This window comes from Pholis gunnellus, assembly GCF_910591455.1.
Source record: "Pholis gunnellus genome assembly, chromosome: 18".
In the NCBI taxonomy this organism is placed as follows: domain Eukaryota; kingdom Metazoa; phylum Chordata; class Actinopteri; order Perciformes; family Pholidae; genus Pholis; species Pholis gunnellus.
The window spans coordinates 11,338,002-11,358,082 of record NC_136545.1 but is presented as its reverse complement, the minus strand read 5'-3'; the positions used below and the strand labels follow the sequence as shown (position 1 = coordinate 11,358,082).

Sequence of the window (20,081 nt, the reverse complement as noted above, 5' to 3'; positions counted from 1 at the left end):
AGGTGGCTTCACTGTCTTTTATGATTGGTCTTTCTTTGTGACTGCTTTCATTGTGACATTATTTTATGTGTGTTCCTTTGTGTTGCAGTGTAAACTCTTATTTTTAAACTCAGGCAAACAAGGCCGTGTTCATCTTTATCTTTGGTTATCAGTGGGGTCTCCATGGTATAAGCTCTGGCTAGTAGTTTGTGTTTACAGCTGGCTGTACTGCTTTACCCTGAAGATGAATAGCCTATTTTACTAACTGTCATCATAAAATACATGTTGTTATAGATTAGCAACACTAACAGTTTAAACACCTTTGCATTAGTTATTATAATCCTTTGTAATATATAGTAATCTCCCACTGACAGTACGTGCCTAACACTGTGTAAAGTGCCGTTGGTTAATAACGTCATTTTTTGAATCATGCACATAAAGGTCCCTGCCCACAAGGGCTCACAGTAAAAGACACAAACAGTGGTGAAACAACAGCTGTCAGAAAAGGCTATAACTTCTTACATAAAACATTAAACTGTAAAGAAAGAATGTTGTCTCCAAAACTTAAAGAAATAAAAAAATAAAAATAAAGAAGAACTTATCAGGCATGAAGATGTACAAAGTGAAGCCTTTAAATCATCACAAGGTGAGCAATAAAACATAGTCTTCAATCTCCCCTAAATCAGCAAAGCCTTTTCTCATCATTAAGATCATTAAGACAGGCATGCTGCCATTGAATGTGCATACATATCTATGACTGTTGCTTTGGTTCTGCTCCACCTATCTGTAGATAGTTTTAATGACACAATATGTTTTATAGTATGTTATACTAGCGTACATGTTGCTGACAATACTTCTGTGCGTGTGCAGTGCGGCTTTAGGGGAAACTAAAAGACAAACGATTCAATGATCTGACATGTTTCGGGTCAAGGCGGGACTGACTTTCATCGGGACACTTCTAGCTGTATTACGCAGGAGTGCAGCCCCGGCACATGTGTGCGCCTCCGATAACACAATCTGCATGTTCAAATCCAAATGTCTCGCAGAACGAGTGCGTAACAAATGCTAAAGGCGAGAGGCTGGATGCGTCTCTGTTTACATCAGCAACCAGCAAATGGCCACAGGGAGGAGTTTCAGCTTGCGTATGAAATAGAGAAAAACACGCACGTCCACGCCTTCAAAATTTTGGTGAAATTAGGTGACCGGCTGCAAAAAAGTGCCGATACGCAGACCGCAGCTGCATGTGAATACAACTCCCAGGAGATAGGGTTTGCTGAAAATTTGAAGGGCGAAATGGACTCAGATCCCAGCATCTCCTCTGATGAGCCCAAGGTGAAGAGAAGCTTTGACCAAATGTGAGTCCATTTGATTGCATCAATGGAATACATTGTTGTGCTCTGAGGTTAACAACAGCACTACTGCTTTCACTAACATAACACTTTTGCAAGTTTTGTCATTTGTTGTTGTTGTAATTTCTGTGTCTCATTGGTCCCAAAATCAGGTCAGGAGCTGCTTTATTAACAAGTCATCATACTAAGGCTATTACTATTTAGAATAATTGGTGTTTTGTCACAAGTGCTTTCTGAACATCCTCAACTTCATCCTCTGACAGTTTGCACCCGCATCGCAAGATACTTTAATCAGCAGACACTCTACGATGAGCGCTCCTGCATCAGAAACACACAGAAACATCCTCAATAGCTCAGCAGCAACACAGCTTAAAACAAGAGCTTGCAGGTTAATTATTTACAGTAACCTTATATCTATGAGCTGTTAGGGAAGGATGGGACTGGGGGGCCCTGCAGACTGAAGGTGCTACAGATAGGCTTCTCTCTCTCTGTCAGGGTGTCACTGATAAAGAGCAGCATCTGGGAGCAAGTGCCACAGGAAGCCATGTACTGTTACACCAGTCAACACAACAGTCTGTTAGAAAATACAGCCTGGATCCTTTTACTTGTAATTTATTTGAAACAGATAGTTGAGGCAATGATAACATCTCTACCGTCCACCCAGCTCCACCCCTGCTGTAGGAGCAAGAGCCCAGGGGCTAAAACTACAACAAGGTAATTAAGGTTTAAAACGAAAGGTCCCTTCACGTTAGAGGACGCCTTCCCCTCAGGCCCACAGAACACAACCTCTGGGAAAAAAATTATGCAAACAAGTACTACATACCAATCCTGAATGTCCTCGTCAGTCTTGTGCAATGAACCCATTAGGTCTACTGCTAAAACATGTTTGATCAAGCTGTGTGTTATGTTTCGTCACAGGGTGTTCGTCAACAGAAGTGTGACCCTGGAGAACATCCAGTGCTATGGATTTGACATGGACTACACAATGGCAAGTATGTAACAGAAAGACCTTTGTGTGTGTAATGTTCTGTGACACAATGAGGAGGTTATAGATTACAACTCTGTCGTATTTGATTCTTTACTCCTTCAGGAGTTTCTCTTTAATTGGCTGGGCAAGATTCACTGATTTTATGCTGATGATGCTTGTGTGTGTATGTGTGTATGTGTGTGTGTGTGTGTGTGTGTGTGTGTGTTACAGTGTATAAGTCCCCTGACTACGAAAGCCTTGGCTTTGAGCTGATAAGGGACAGAATGGTGTCTGTTGGATACCCTCATGAGCTTCTACGCTACACATACGACCCCAGCTTCCCCACACGGTTGGTTATAAATCTACCTCGCTAACTGAGGAGCATGCAACAGTGAAGTAATGAATGCATCTGAGGTACTGCAGAAACAGAAAATGAAATTAAAGCAATTTTTCTTTGCATTGTCTCTTGTCCGGGCAACACAATTTGGGAAAGACACAAGTTGATATATTGTACGAATGATGTAACCAACAAAACACATTTTTTCCCAAAGATAACTATTTGTTACGTTTGTAAGTTTAAGGATACACCCTTTTAATTAAACATTTTGTTTTCAACAGGGGTCCATAGGCAAATTCATTAACAAACAATTTAATCAAAATATAAACTAGAAAAAAAAAAGATTACACCTGAAACTATTAGTCAGTTAATCAATGAGTCTTTTAATGTAAATAATAATCTTCAATTACTCTGATAATACATTAATTGTTCATTTTTCATTTTATTTTTTTCTCCCCTCTCAGCGGTTTAGTGATCGACACCACATTCGGGAACCTCCTGAAGGTGGATTCAAATGGGAATATTTTAGTCTGCAGTCATGGCTTCCACTTCCTCAAAGGGTAAAGTCAAACGCTTCACAGAGCACAGCACAGACAACCTACATACAACCTTCTCAATCGATAAAAGCCATCTTAAAAAGTTATGAACAAAAAAAAAGAAATATTAGAGGTGACTTGAGGTAAGTACATTTTTAGTTCAAAGACATGCAGATTGGGTAAATTGGAAACTCTAAATTAGGATGCGAGTGTGACAATCAGGGTTTTCAATGACAAAAAAAGACCGTCTGATTGCAGCATGACGGTCAGCTGAGATGAGCCGAATCAGTTTCACTTGTTTACAAACCACAGCAGCGGATAAACACGAGTTTTTCTAATTTGGTTTGTTTTCAATAGATTATCATGCAATTTTCACAACCCTGAAACCCAAAATTAGCGCATTTGTTTACAGTCGGTGAGTTAGTTAGCTTGTGTCTGTGTGTTTGCAGTATTGATCCGTGTTGTCTTTGTGTTCCACAGAGAAGACGTTCACAACTACTACCCCAACAAGTTCATCCAAAGAGACGACACCGACCGCTTCTACATTCTTAACACTCTCTTCAATCTTTCAGGTATAAATTGCACCTGAAGAAATGATGAATTTGACACAATATTAAAATGTTGTGTCTGTATTTTTTGCTACCCCAAACTCTTGATAATTACAAATAAATAAAATACGTATCTGTCTGCAGTTAGAACGTATGTAAAAAAGGAAAGTGTATACGTTTGTTTATGATATCAGCAACTTAAAAGTGTCACTGTGTCTTCATGCACCCTGCAGAGACTTACTTCTACACCTGCCTCGTGGACTTCTACACCAGATGCACCAGATACACAAAGTGAGTGGACTTGTTTACCTCATAAAAGCTTGACTGTTCCTCATTTTCGCTTTTTTTAAATGAATTATGAATGAACCGTTGAATTAGTCATTCAACTTCACCACTCTTTATCTGCTGTTGAATGTCTCCCAGCCTCCTGAAAGGTTTCCAGCATGGCGACTTGTTAATGTCCTACAGAAGCATGTTCCAGGATGTTCGAGACACAATGGACTTTATTCACGACACGGTGAATTAAATGAACAAATCTCTTCTTTTTTCCCCCCGTTGTTGGCATAATCAGACTTTGTCTCTCACTGTTGTACTGTATCTGTGCGCTGTATAGGGAATCCTGAAGGAACGGACCATCAAGAATTTGGAGAAATACGTTATCAAAGATGTGAGTAAACTGACAAGATAGTGCACCAAAATGACAAAAGAAAAGTTGAAATAATCAGCAAATGAATGTGTTTTTTTTCACAGCCAAATCTCCCTGTACTCTTGACCCGGATTAAAGCTGTGGCCAAGGTCTTCCTCGCCACCAACAGTGACTACAGCTACACTGAGGTGAGCCTCTAAACATATAGTGAACCATGACTAAACACTCTTTCCCACGTATTACATGAAAACAATGTGTTTTTCCTCCTTCCTCATCAAGGCCATTATGAATTACCTGCTTGAAAACAATGCCAAGGTAAGACCATTTTATCTTTTTCTTTGAATGATCAGAAAATGCCAATTTCATTGAATCACGTCAACATTTCTCTTCATCTCCAGTCTGGAAGTGAGAAAAGGTCCTGGCGCTCCTTCTTTGACCTCATCGTGGTGGACACCAAAAAGCCTCTGTTCTTTGCAGAGGGGACAGTGCTGAGACAAGTGGACACGGTATGAGAAAGACTCATACTGTAGATTTATGCACATGTCAATGTTTAAACCACGGCAGGTTTCAATAATGTTGCATTTTGGGACGCAGAACACAGGAAAGCTTCTGATCGGGACGTACACAGGCGACCTCCAACATGGAACCGTTTACTCCGGAGGTGAGATTCAACTGTGTTTTAATATATTAATTTTGCCCTTTTTATGAAGGTTTAGACTTAACACATAAACAAATACAAAACAGCACAGACTGGACAAAAGCATCATCCCTGCAGTGTTCATAACATACACACAACATGCATGGAACACAGGTCAAACCTCTCCTTGAATAAACGTCTGTTTGCAGGATCGTCAGACGTCATCTGTGATCTGCTGGATGTCAGAGGTAAAGACATCCTCTACGTCGGCGACCACATCTTTGGCGACATCCTCAAATCTAAGAAGCGTCAGGGCTGGAGGACTTTCCTCGTCGTACCGGAGCTCACCAAGGAGCTGCAAGTGTGGGACGAGAAGAAACGTAAGAACGAGTAGACAACATTAGTTGCTCTCCATTCATTTTGATCACTTCAAACTCTTGATGACTTTCTTGGTTTTTGCAGATCTGTTCGAGGAGCTGAAACGTCTCGACGTCTTCTTAGCCGAACTTTACAAGTGAGTTATTCTTAAGTCGCAACATGTGACACTTAACATTTACAATGTTTTAACGTTATTGCCATGACATCAGGATTTAATTGTTCACTTTCTACAAGACACATTTACATGAAGCAACGACTGAATGGTTTTTGTGTTGGTCCTCTGAAGGCACCTGGACAGCGGCAGTCAGGAGTGTCCTGACATCTGGGCCATTCAGACGAGAATGAAGGTGAGCTCTGCGTATCAAAACATAAGGTTTTTTTTTTCAGGAAGTTAAACACAGAGGTTCATTTAGAGACCCCAGGGGTTTAACACACAGCTTCGGTCATTGCAAATATTCCAGCACATCTAAACTTCACTTGGACGAAGGTTGAGGTTTGGTTGTCCATTCAAATTCTACCACCCTCCCTTTTATTCACAGCCCAAATCAGTGCATGAGAACTTTGTTTACATCAGTACCTTCCTTGCTCTTGTCCACCTGTGTTTCAGATGTTTTACATTTTTTTTTGCAATAGTTAATTTCTAAAACTAGGGTCCTCCTTGTTGAAGCTTACATACAAAAACCCAAAAACATAATTGTATTTTTGCATCTTTGCAACTTTCACACATGCCAAATAAATAGCTCTGTCCACGTGAAAAATGCACACTGATATTCTATAAAACACAATTATCTAGGACCTTTGGCATTTCCGCATATTTGTTTATTACCTAACACTCATCAGACTGAACTACTTGCACGAACATATTGTACTGTAAACAAAATGCAGTCTGTAAAGCAGACAATGTGCTCGTGGTTTAGCAAACTTGGTCAATAGTTATTGTGTCTTGGCAAGAAAAAAACTAAACAGTTAAACACTCAGTCCAGGTTTTTCCGGTGATGTGGTTTTCTGCAGGTGCTGACCTACAGAATGGACATGTCTTACGGCCAGATGGGCAGCCTACTGCGCAGCGGCGCCAAACAGACGCTGTTCGCCAGCCAGCTGCTGCGTTACGCTGATCTATACTCCTCCACCTGCATCAACCTGCTGCACTACCCCTTTAATTACCTCTTCATGGCTCCCCCAGTCCTGGTCAGCATCCCCCCCCCCCCCCACCCATACACATGCCTGCACAGAAAGCAAATCTGCGTTCTTTCATAATTTATCATGAAGCTCATTCTTCATCTCACTCATGAACTCTTTCAGATGCCCCACGAATCAACTCGCAGCTGACTTTGCCTCATCCGAGCTCGCTCGCACCAACAATATCGTCAAGATGAGCAGAAACTAAGGTTTTTGTCATTATTGTTGTAGCAAAATTGCTCTTGTTCTTTACTGAATTGTGTTGATGGCTTATTGTCGTTTTTCTCTCTCGCAGTGCTGAACACAGCTGGCCGACATGTTTCAGAAGAAGAACACGTGAAGAGGAATATTCAAATGAATCGTTTAACTGATGAAGGTGACTGTTTGCACTTGTGCTTGTATAAAGGTTTTGTTGCAGCCATGACGTGCCTCATTTACAAAAAATAAATAAACCAGCCTATTGCTCCACCTTGTGGATGTGAAGTGCTATGCCATGCAACGAGATTTGGGGATTGAAAGCTAAAGCAGATTCAGGGTTACTGTATATATCAGTGTTAATCTGTTGTTATGCAGCGGTGCATGTGCACTTGTTAACGTTTGTGTAGTGTTTTTTAGGAAGTGACTTCATTTGTTGTTTGTGCAGCAAAACCTCTGAATCATTTCAATAAATCATTCATACTATTTGTTTTCATTGAAGTACAACAGCTTTGACCAAACATGCCGGCGTATAGGCCATTAGTGGATCACAGTTCATTTTAAAGGACCTCCTCACACAATCATTTTATCACTGTGTATTTTACAGAAAGTAGTTCCAAGGAAAATTGGTCATGCAGAGGTCTGTGGATTATTCAGTAACCAGGACACTGTTTCTGGGAAAGACACGTTTCTGGGAAAGACACGTTGCTGTTGAGTTTTTCAAATGTAATGTTTCAGCACCACAAAAAATCCTTTCCTCTGTATTTTAACAGCCAGAAATCTGGAGAACACATAATGTAAAAGAACCTGATAAAATAAGAGGATCTAAAAGCAAGCTCAGAAACATACTTGTATTGTGTTTGTGTGAACTGACCCTTCTAAGTTGTTCTTTTGTACTACATCTGTTGTCCACTGGATGGCAGAGAATCACCTCTTCAACAGACTCAGGTCAGATCCATCTCTCTCTCTCTCTGTGTGTGTGTGTGTGTGTGTGTGTGTGTGTGTGAGAACTGGCTGAAAACCATAAACAAGTGAAAACTGGTTTATTTGACGAAACCAAGATTTGTCTCTTAACACACGATAACAGGAATCACTGTGTTTACAATAAAATATATTCAAATACATGCTCCAAAAACAGCAAATACAGCAGCTACTGGCAGGTTAAACTGCTGCGTGTTTGTGTATATCCCCTAATAAAACTAATCTTATCTTGCTCTTGTCATACACACACACACACACACCTGTGAAGTACTAACTGTACACACACTCTGTACCTCCCTCTTGTTCTCTCTTTGGCTCTGACAGTCCTGCTCCCACCAGAGCTGAACCTTTACCGAGAGAGCTGAGAGGAATATTTGTCTCTCTCTGTTCATTACTGTATATCAGTCCTCACGTGTGATCATGTGTAGTAAAAAGTGTTGGTGTTCTTGCAGGGTTGAAGTGTGTGTGTGTGTGTGCAGTATGTCTGTTTTCCTGCTGTGCTCCTGTAGAGAGACACATCTGCCCCACATTTCACTCTGCAGAAACACTAATACAAATATAGCATCGGTCTCACATCTGATATGATGAAGTCTCCATTGATGTCAGGAAACACCTTCAACTTTGGCTTCAACTCATGGGAGGAAAAACAGAAGAGAACACAGTATTGTCAGTAAGGTCCCCGTGCTGAATTCACTTACATGTGTTTACTAAAATGAGAAAGATTTGAACAAATTAAGAAATCATTTTCAAGTGCGGACTGCTCGAGCATTTCTATGGACACCTTGACACGATTCATATCAATGTGTGAGAATCTATTATTCTTTCAAAATAAACATTCCAGGCCAGTCTAAATAAGGAGCCACCCACTGCATGTATTGGCAGTTAGAATCCTCAAGCTTTCATCTCTAGCATGTCATCTGTTTTTTTTAATCACTTCTCCACTGCGTTTAGTCCCAATGTGTACATAAACTAACCGTAGAGTTCTCTGACCTCAGACGTTTGATGTAACATAGTAATACAAGTCCCCATCTTTTTTTTTGATGCAGTTATTGACTTAAACTGAAGCTGAACGATCAGCCCGACACCAGACTAACTGTCTGTCTGAGTGGAGATATTCAGGACTAGAAACCAAATTGTTGCGAGAAACCCTCAGAAACAAGTCAAAATAAATGTCCTGCTTATACATGTAAACATTGCTTTTTGAGTAGTAAAAGCTCTCCTGAGAAACGAACACATACACAGTTTATAACCCCTCCTTCCTCTCCTTCAGACAATATGCACAGTGATATAAGAGCTTCTCTCAGACGGCGTACCTGTCCTGAAGAAGTGTGACAAGTATCAGGTTCTCTGTGCTGTTTAGAGTTTCACCTACATGTCACTCTGCTGACATATCTGCTTACTTTAAAATAATGCAGTATGATCACACTTCTGATAATGATGTTAACATGGAGGAGAAAGAGGAGGTGTTGATGTTCATCCCTGAACACGACTTCAAATGAATCAGAAAACACGAGGAAACATTTTGGTAAAGGACGTCATAGTGATCGTATCAGTGTAAATATTAAAGTTGAAGAAGAAGCCGAGTCAGTTATGGTTTCATATTCTTTTAAAATATTCAAAAAAGCATTTTATGTTGTGTTTTTTTTTATTAACAATGCGAAAGATTTATGCTATTCCTGTTCACAGAAGACACCAAACATTCAGCTTTGTAAACCTTTTCAACGTGTTATTTTCTGAGCCATTATATCAAACATCATATTCTAGATGAATGTAACAAAATTCTGTTCTGGATTATTTGGAAAACTTTATAAATTCTCCCAGATGTCAAAATAGAGTTGTGTGTGTTTGAACAAAGTTTGGCTGCACTTAAAAGAGTTAATACATGTATTGAGCTTTAAAATCAGATTATTATTGAGTTTATTTAATCAAAACTGATCTTAGAACAGTAAAGATTCACTCATTCACACTGCGATGACATATTTGCACTGCTTTTTCTGAAGCGAGCAGGCCGTTACTAGGCCTGGAATTTCAATGTTTTAACAATATAATAAGATTTACTAACATTTTTATGGAGGAATACCGTTCTTGTTTTTTTTTTCAGTTTTCCAATTCTTGAATGCGAAATTCCATTTGGCATAACGGTCTCAGATTGGCTATATCTATATCTGATTTTCTTTTCTACATCTGATCGCCAAACACTTTATTTATTTTAAACATTCAATTTAACTCATTTTTTTAAGAAAATAACAGAGAAATTGAAAACTTTAATTATTCATCTTTATTCAGATAGAAGTTGCAGAGAAAATGACCAGCAGTTTTCTTTCATGAGACACGTTACATAAACCACAAAAGTAATTAAAAACATATATACATTTAACTTTTTTTTTATTCCATATTAAAATCATATGTGTGAATGACAGTTCAGCTTTTCTACAAATTGTCAACAACAGTGAATTCATATGTGCTTTTAAAAAGCTTAATGAACATTTTTACAGTGTAATGAAAACACACCAAGTCACGAACAGCAGGGTCAATGACACGTCACAAAAGGAAAGAAACAAAAACATTTCATGCGCAGCAGTTTGTTTTATGTGTTTAATGAAACGCAGATGCCATTATCTCACTAGCTTGTATCCTCTGTAGTTTTATCTGCACATGAAAAAGCTGCTCAGAAAAGCGCCGCTGACATGTTGGGTTCCATTGCAGGATACTTGCTGCTCTATGCAGTCAGATAACTGCAGAAGCACCACCGTCCCCCATTCCACACATTCCAGGATTTCCCAGCAAGCATTGCAAGCAAGCCTAAACAAGTCACGTTCTTTACTCAGGGAGAATTTCACACAGTCAAGTGACTGAGGTCTCCTTTTTGCCTTCCCTTCGGTGTGCAATCACATAAATGCACTTTTACATCTTCTAAAATTCAAAGCTACTAGGTTGGTTTAATTCACCACAACCATTCTTTGACCTGAAACACTAATTTGCAGCAGTGCCTAGAAGATGTGTGTCCTCTTTCTGTTTGTATTAATACACTTGTGTCCTTCTTCTGCAGTTTGCAACAGCAAACTGGACTGTTTGGTTAAAAGATTTCCACCCGGAGGGGTCTGCTGACAGTCATCAAAACAAACAAACCTCTTTACTCGCTTACTTTACGGTTCAAACACGAGGCGCACACACACACACGCACACACACACACACACACACACACACACACACACACACAGACACACACGGGAGCAGTGACACCTAATCTCAACACGGAAAGAAAGAGAGACAGAAGAGAAGGCAAAATGCGAGGGGGAAGAGAGGGCCTTGCTCCCTACATTCCTCCCAAACCTCCCCTCCCCCCATCGACCTGCTACCACCGAGGATGCTCAAAAACACACATCGACCTCACCCGCCCACTTCTTTCTTTCTTTCTTTCCCTCCCCATCTGCTTATTTTACCATCAGCACACTGATACACATCGTCACAGTGTTTGGTGTGACGACAAAACACACAGGTAAAGAAACTAAACCCAGCAAACTGACTTCCATTTTTTTTTTTTAAAACAGATTTTACCAGTGAATTTATCCTGTAAAATACTTGAAAATCCAGTTCAGATAATGGAAAAGTTCCAGTTGTGTCCTGACCTATTGACTTGCCCTTCTGGTGGTCACTTCACGTAATTAGCCCCATTTGTCATGAGCTGTGGCGTAAAATAAAAAGGTGGGTAAATGATGGCTTCCAATCAATGCACCACCACACAAGATGGACAAAAATCAATGTTACAGTTTTGCGAAAAGCATTATGTAATTTCTTTTCTTCCTTTAAATCTGTTCAATGCACTTCTATCCTTTAAATGTAGGTCATGAGGCGCTTGTCAGCCTTCAAATGTGTGTAACCTCTCTTCTGTAAATACAGAAGTGGGTAAACAGTTTAGGTGGGGGGGGGGTTGCTCTGCGCCACCACCTGCTATCAGTCATCAGCTCCATTTCTACACAAACTCGTTTGAAACGAGCTCTTTAGCACCAGTTTCGTGTGAGCTGAGGCCAAATGCTATGACAATACTATTGCACTGCTAGAATGGATGGTACAGTAGTGCAACATTGTCAAAGCAGCTGACCTCAGCATGTGTCAGCACGTGGACAGCCATTCTTTACCGCCAAACTCCAATTACATTTAAATAAGCAGCAATGCTGTTTGTCTGATTGCACTGTTAAATAATGTTTTACAAAAAGAAAGAGGTAGGTATTGAAATTTAACTTATATTTGATTTTTTTTTTTATCTCAACTGCTACAAAATAAAGCACATTGACAAAGTTGAGGTCGTTTTCCACTTTATGATGCTAGTTAGTAAAGACATTGTTGCTCACACACACACACACACACACACACACACAGACATTTAAGGACACCCCCATAGCACCATGTGCAGGTTAAGTGTTAAGGCAGTTAAGGAAGGTGTGTGTCTGTTTTATCAGCCAATGCCCTTTTAATATTGCACTGCTCTTCTCAATGTCCAGTAGTGCAACAGAAAAAGGGCAGTGGACAACAACATGCACCATCAGACTCCACTGCTCATTCTGACTCAATAAGCCATCATTTACTCCAAAAATTAAAAAAGTAAACTAATCATAAACTCTTGTAGTATACTCTTATTTTGAAATATCAAAACTATTTAGTCAAACCGGATTTTTTTAAGTTTGCAAACTTTCGTCTTTTGTAAATTTTACTGAACAAAATCAGCCCATTAAGAGCCAGACGGGATATTACAGTTTAACAATATAACTTTTCAGAGGTGGAGTTAAACTTCCTAAATTAAGCAGCATTGGTTACTCTCTCCCTGGGAGAATGGGTATTTCCCAGCATGTGGGCCCATACTATTCTCTCCAGTGAATGACATGCATTCTAATTTGGGGGGAGAAATGGGAGGTTGGAGACAAGGAGGGGGGGGAGAGACACACTCCCAAAGCTTTCAGATAACTCACGTTGCCCCCTCCCTCCCTAAAATATCAAATACATGTTTGTTTTTTTATAATTTAAGTATTATAATTCTCCCCTCGCAATGATCGCAGAAAACAAACATGCAGGCTCCGACGAAATAAATTAATTCCTTGAATAAAAAGAGCAACAAAAAAAAGAAAAACTTCAGGAAAAGTTGCATTTTTCTTTTACAATAAAATCACTTAACAACAAGCTGCAACAACGCCGAAAACAAGAGCAGAGTATAGGTGCTGCAAGTTTGCACAATCAACGCGTTGTTACACAACATACACAATCTATACCATGAAAGGAAAAAAAAGGGACGCTGTGAATCTATAGAACGCCATGCAGCTTCCTCGTGTCTGATCTAGCCCAGTATTCTTATAAAACACACCAAGGTGTTTCGTTTTTCTTGGTTTTTTTTTTTTACCTGTTCTTGAACGCTTTTCTCCACCATACATCTCCGTGAGCGGCCTATACAGCCTCCTTCACGTTAGAAGCACTGGAGCTGCTCTGCAAGCCATTCCTGCCAGCTCACAAGCCCACCGTACAATACTGACGACTTGTTAGATTGCACAACAGCCTATAGGCTGCAAACACACGCGTGTGCACACACGCACACCAGCATCGTGGAAATGTCCCCCTCAGAGACACGTTACATTACGATAACAGCCCCCCCCCCCCACCCCCATAAAAAGGCGCAGGACCAGTTTATCCGCCCAGACGTTAAATCGTGTCCTGATCAAGTTTTGAAGCGAGCTTCCAGATGCGCAGCGCGCGGGATCGACTCTTAACTCTTACCGCTGCTCCCTTCCCGTCGGTCGCATGAATAAACACACAATCTTCGCATCTCGACCTGTGCAACTTCCAAGTTGGCACTGGGCTCCTGACAAATTTACGCAAAATAGGCTACTACTCACAGTGGACACCCTCCCCCCCCTTCCTCCCCTCCCCTCCCCTCCTCCCTCTGCTCAACCACCTCCTCCTTCCTACATCATGAATAGTATCTAGCCAAGGGAGGGACAATCCGTTATAGGCAAAAAAAAAAGAGAAGGGAAAAAGTTGTCCATAAAACAAAGAAAAGCAACCCTCTCCACAAACCACTCGCCGCGGCCCGCCGCATCGTGGATTCGCGTCTTCGTTCCTGAACGGCTGCGAGCGACTGGAGCTCAAATGTGCGGAGCTCGAAGAGTCAGGAAAAAAAAATCGCAAGTCTTCATGCACAAGCACACGGCCTCTCGGATCCGGACTCCATCTTTGACTAGTTGACATTCAGAGCCTGCCGGAGCAAATTCCTCGTTTGCATGCCTCCCGCTGATTGGCCTCTTCTTGCGCTAGTCTTTGCTATATGATGAGCCATTGGTTTGGTTTCGGCGTGTTCAACATTCCCAGCGCGCGCGGGATTGGCTGCGCGCGGGGAAGCGTCACACCGTACAACGAATACCTGATTAACTGTGTCCCATTCACAAATTTCTCCCCCGCCACCCCCTCCGACTGTATCTAGATACTTGACCACTAATTATTTTATTTACTTTTTGGCGCAAAGATCTTTTGTGCATTTACAATGGGGATTATAATTAGCCTTTAATTGGCCTCCGGAGGGACGGTTATGCTGTTCATTAGATCAAATATGGACTAAACCCGGTTTATCTTCTCACGCAGGCAGCGCGGATCAGGCCTTAATAGGGATCGATTTAAATGAGTCAATTTTAATAGAAATGTAGAAATGGAGGCTTAGTTGGCGCTTGATTCCGATCTATATGTCTGTAATTGCGCATTATAAGCGAACTTTATACAAATGATAATTAAAGTCAACTACGAAAAAGACGAAATGGTTGTTGAAGTTAGACAAAGATCCCGGCTTGAGCACGCAGAGTGAGCACGTATGATAAGGCTTGTGAGGGATCAATTGTTGGATCAGATCACACGGCGCTGGAGGCGGGCCCAATGGGCTTTGATTGACGCACAGAGAGGAGTAGCGGGCTGTGAAATTTGGCATTCCTGGCCAGAGGAGCTGAAATAATGGCATTATCCAGTGGGAGAGGGCCCACTTTTTTACTCCCCTCACACCCACCCGACTGCAGCCCACTCAGAAGGGATCTGATTGTGCAGCCAGTCGGCAAAAAAAAAAAAAAAAGGAAAAAAAGTTTGATGTAAGGCGGGGCGTGATGGATCCGGTGAAGGTTTTGGAGCAGTGATGCCCCCTCTGCATCCTACAAAAAGACTCTCATCAAACTCGACTCAAAGTGACAAAGTGTTTGACACCAAAGTGAAGTTAAGACTTCTGAAACTCACATTTAGTTTTATTAAATCTTCTGTTTTCATAAACGCAGCCGGAGCTCTTTTTCCTTTGCTAGTTCATAAACTAATGAAAAAACAGACAGAAATGTTGATTCCTGTTTAAGTGCCCGAATAATAAGGTTATTGAATGGAAATACACGTCATAAACATTTAAAATCACTGATTATCAGTATTTATCTCCACAGAGAAGCAACAAGCAGGATGAGGTGTTCATACTGTGGAAATAAGTGAATCCATTATGTGAAAATAAAATAACTGTAATTATTTTCACATTATATGAGGATAATTTCTGAGATAAAACAATTTTAAAAAGTGTTTAAATGGGTGAAAGTATTTAGCATTAGCTTATAGATATTATATCTGCTTTAATAGAGAATAAAAATGAATCCTAGCTACTAAAACATAATTCCAAATTTCCTTTTAAACCTTCAAAATGTTTAAAAGTTAATAAAAAGTATTTTAAAAGGATTGCTTTTCCTTTCAACAACACATGTTTGTTGAAATCATTCGTCAATGGAAGAAGAAACACATGCAAGATAACTAATGTAAAATATAAATAATTGATTTGTTGAAATGACGGGTTGTTAATAGGTTTTTTTGGGCTTTAAAATAGAATAAACTCAATAAAAGTTCATCACAAATGTTTGTTTATCTTCTAAAAAGTAGCTACCGAGAGATACATTCAGATTTTGCATCAGATTTGTATGATTAAAATGTCATATTAATTATACATTTACACTATTAAATAACACATTATCCAATTAAAAGAGATAAATAAGATAATTAAACAATTTTCCTTTTTCTAATTCACAAATGTATTCAAATCCTTTTGCATTGCTTTTACGTTAAACCTTGACGTTCAATTGTGTTAAATTTCAAATTGAATGTTTTTTATTCTTTAAAAAAGGAAAATCAAACTGCCACTAAATAACTGGAAATTAATTATAGCAAAACATTTAAAAATACTAATGATTCATTCTGAAATGTGCCTGTTCTCACAGAGATCCACTAAAACAATTTCCTGATTGAAAAGCCAGATTTGGCTTATTTTCATGGAGTTCGCCAAATTCAATAATCCAACACAACTGTAACATTTTAAAATCAAACAATACATTCATAATGAATAAAGTACATTGAAAGTAATGTAAGTAAATGCATTTTACTGCCGTCGAAAGCACAACTTTTAGTGAACAAGGCCTACAATCTCAATACAAGTATAGTTGAAATAAGTACTTTATTAGTACTTTAAATATACTCCTGAAACATAAAGAACTAATGTTAACCAACTAAATCGGCTCATTTCATTAGATGCATTTTAAAGAATTGTAATCGTGTGTTTTCAAGTTGCTTTGTTTCCTGTTTGGTGGCATTTTCATTCAAGGTTTTTGGAAAAAAACATTTTGTATTTACAGAACAAAGACACCAGCAGCTCGGATGTGGTCAATCAGGTTTGATCTACAGGAAAATAGTAGAAGATATATGGATGAAAAAGCACAGAGTATTTTTGAAATGTTCCTTGTTTAAAAAGCAGCTGAGATAAACAATGAAAAGAGACAAAACAAATGTTTTGGAGAGTCTTTCTTCTGAAAGTGAGCCTGAGGGGAAAGAGCCACAAAGCACCACTCCCTGCTGAACGGCCTGACTTTAAACTGCTGCCTGTGTGAGGTGTCATGGGGGCTGAGAAAAAAACAAAAAACCTTTTAAACATGGGAGTTATTGTTCCCTCTGTTTTTTTCCAACCTCCCATCCTCCGAAAATGTACCTCCTTTCTTCCTCTGCCCTTTAACCTCTCCCAACCCCCATCCCTCCATCTCACGTCTCTCTCCACATTTCCCCTCCTTCCTCTCATCGGCCAAAGACCAAACAACCGTGATGGATCGTCATTGATAATTTCCCACCACACAAAAAAAAAGGTTAATGGAGAAGGTTTTTTTTTTTTGAGAGGGGGTGGGGGGGTGGGCAGAGAGTCTTCTGCTTCATCTTTTTCATGAAGTAGTAATAGTAGTAGTAGTAGACCCCACCCTGAGCGCAGAGCCCCCCCCCCCCCCATGCACCCTGGCTCTTCCAAAGAGGGCTCCCCTCCTCTCCTCCTCCCCCCACTGCCTCCCTCTTGAAACAGACTCTATGGACTGCATGCATGACATTCCAGCTGTGTGGGTGGCACAGCCTTTTACAGCGTCTCCACCAGTACACGGGGCTCCTAAAGCACAAGAGCAGAGGAACCTCCACCCAGGGTCCATCTTCAGATACACTTCTCCACCCAGGAGCTCACGGTGAGCTCTCCATTACCCATGATTCTAACCTGGGGAAGGTGATGAGACGTGTGGATATGTTGTTGTCCAAAGGCTCAGAAGTTCACTGAGCAGGATATGTAAAACAATAAGTCAATAAGCATGACATTTCTTTCCTTCTTTGCCGTTAACCCCCCCAGGTGATCGTTAACAGCTCAAAAAGCGTATTTTATTAGCATGACGCTTCACGACTTTTCCAGGCTATAAACATGTTTTTTTGGAACTGATGAGGTTAAGCTGTAGTCACAGCACTTCTAAAGACACCGCCTGGTGAAATGCTAAATATTTTCATATGCTCTGTATGTGTGATTAGTGTTAGAAGCACAACCCCTTCAAAATAATTGGATTTCTGTTGTTGGAGTTTTATAACAGTTTGTTCACAAGAGGTCTAATAAACAGTTAAACCTCTCATAGTGACTAAAGGACAACATGCTGCAGATTTCTTTGAATTACTTTTTGGCAAATAAGAGGAAAGTATATATAAATGTTCATGCATAGCTCAAGTAACATGTACAACATGACATCTTTGGTTATTCGGTGTAATAGCAATACTTCTCATTTATGGGTGAGTGTTACCGCTTTAATACTTTTCTACATATTTGGCTTTGATGAGGTCAGAAGAAAAGGTTGAATTTACAGTTAGTACTTCTTCAGTATTTTAGAAAGTCAAGTTGATTTCAACAAAACACAAATGCTAAAAACGTCTTTTTACAAAAATGTAACCCCTTTACTTCTATTCAAGTGTTTCGCAAGATTATCAAACACGTTGAAAGAATAACTGCTCCAATCATAAGTGGGTTTCAAAATAACTTTTCCCGGTGCACATTTAGCAACAGACAGCTCAGCAAAAAATGAACGCATGGTCCCACAAAGTAAATCCCAACAGCAAACCTGTGGTAAAACACATTAGTTTAATCTTTGTGCTGCTATGTAGAAAACCGTCTGCACATAATACCTCGTGATTTCACACCCAATTTCTTTTATGGAGCCCCAATTTAACGTTTGCCTCAAGGTGCTGAACAATCTGTACAGCACACAACACCCTCCATGTCCACTCCACAATATCCCCCATTAAATCAATTAGTCATGATCCCAGAGGATTATCACACACAGTTTTATTGAAGCTCCAAATCTTCTGGTGGGAGACGTCGATTATTAACCGATAAACAACCGACCTCATCCATAAGTCACAGCTGCCTGGCGAGTGCACATCAAGCTTGTTTTTCCCCCTTTTCCAAACCGGGGCGAGTGCATGAGCAGAGTCCAAAGGATGAAAAAACTCAACCCCATTAACTGAACTTCAGAGGAATTCCTCACTTTACATACGGAATGCACTTTAGGTCAAAGGGCAAAGGGCCAGAGGGGAATCCACCCGCGCCCAGGCAGGCAGGCCTTATTTAAACAAGCCTGGAATGCCTGGTCGGGAGAGAAGAGAAGAAGAAGAAGAAGAGGAAGAAGGGGAAGGAACCTCTCTGCCATTAACATGAGCAATAAATACCAGCACTTTTGAAATGACCTGCGCTGGCTGACTTCATGTGCCACTGACTCTGAAATGTCTTATGAGCTTTTCACCAGTTAAACTGGGGACAGATGTCCGTGATAAGAGGTGAAAATCACTGAATGTGTTGTGCAGGCAAACCCCTTAACAAATATACATTTCTTATTTTTCCCATATGTGGCTTCGAGGTAGGAAAAATCCTCTTATTCCAGTCTGTCTGACAGAACAACACATCATCTGTATTGGCCTGTACTTTATGGCTACACTGTTTTATCAGATTGAAACATTTGCACTATTTTATACAACTTCCCCAAATTCCGGCCACGCTTTTGGTGGATTTATAGCAACTTGAGGACTTTAAAATCACAGTTTTTTGGGGGGTTTGAACAATGTTCAATGGTATTGACATGACTGACCCACCAGGGAAAAAAAGAAACTGTTTTGATCACTTAATATTAGTAAAATATTCTTTAAATTCATGCCAACAACTTGCAAATCAAAAGAAGGACTTCCTCTCCCTCTAAAGTCAAACCAACACTGGTTCCTGCAGGAGTTGGTTAATGGAGGCTGCCCGATTACCTGCCCATAGTTTCAGGATCAATGGGAGAGGAGCCTACAAAACCCTGCATTACAAGCGTGGGCCAACCTCTCTCTCTTTTTAGGACCATCTCGCCAAAATGTCCTACAAATGACATGCTACAATCCCCATGGCCGTGGTGGAATTCTGTCCACTTCAGGGCTTCAAAGCAGCACAGGACTCGTTGGTCGGTCTGGCCAATAGGTGAAGAGGGGTGGACCCTGCCTGCCTTGACCTCACCGACCTGGCCCGACCCCCCCCCCCCCCCCCCCCCCCCCCCACCAACCACCCACCCACCCAGTGTCCTGCTCCTCACCCCCCCCCCCCCCCCCCCCCATTGTCCATTTCATCCATCCATCCATCCAGGGAAGCAGCCAGTCAGCCAGTAGGTCAGGCTGTCCGTCCGTCTGTCGGCAACAAAGAACACAAAATATTGAAATTCGCCTCCTTTGAGAGTGAAACCACAGATTGCGCCTCAGTTGAACTTCACAAGGGGAAACAGACATCTAAAATAGGTCCTCGTGGTGTCTTTTCATTAAAATGGAAGTTCACAGGAGGCTAAATGGATTTGCTCAATGAGTGTAATCACATTCTCCAGAAAAGCTCCATTCCTCATGCTGTTCTACATTCACAACTCTGCTCAAACACAAGCGTTTAAATCCTCTACTCCACGTTTGATTGTCCACAGACCTGTTATCACTGAGCAGCTAAAGTGAATC

General features: G+C 40.6%; 1 protein-coding gene across 3 annotated transcripts; it reads left to right on the top strand.

The window, feature by feature from the left end:
* Nucleotides 1–1,204: 1,204 nt before the first annotated feature.
* On the top strand, nt 1,205–7,386 carry nt5c2l1 (5'-nucleotidase, cytosolic II, like 1). 3 transcript variants are annotated; one of them, XM_079178454.1, is made up of 18 exons: nt 1,205–1,311; nt 2,247–2,320; nt 2,527–2,644; nt 3,097–3,192; nt 3,649–3,740; nt 3,950–4,007; nt 4,140–4,233; nt 4,330–4,383; nt 4,467–4,550; nt 4,642–4,677; nt 4,761–4,868; nt 4,957–5,023; nt 5,209–5,379; nt 5,462–5,513; nt 5,664–5,724; nt 6,389–6,565; nt 6,680–6,765; nt 6,852–7,386. In XM_079178454.1, exons 1-17 carry the CDS (start codon nt 1,301–1,303, stop codon nt 6,704–6,706), a joined length of 1,380 nt encoding a protein of 459 aa, XP_079034580.1. In that variant the 5' UTR covers nt 1,205–1,300; the 3' UTR covers nt 6,707–6,765; nt 6,852–7,386. The 3 variants fall into 3 exon arrangements, with proteins under 3 accessions (XP_079034580.1, XP_079034579.1, XP_079034581.1); XM_079178453.1 differs by having other exon boundaries at nt 1,207–1,334; XM_079178455.1 differs by lacking the exon at nt 1,205–1,311 and adding an exon at nt 1,319–1,334 and having other exon boundaries at nt 2,247–2,316.
* The last annotated feature ends 12,695 nt before the right edge of the window (nt 7,387–20,081 follow it).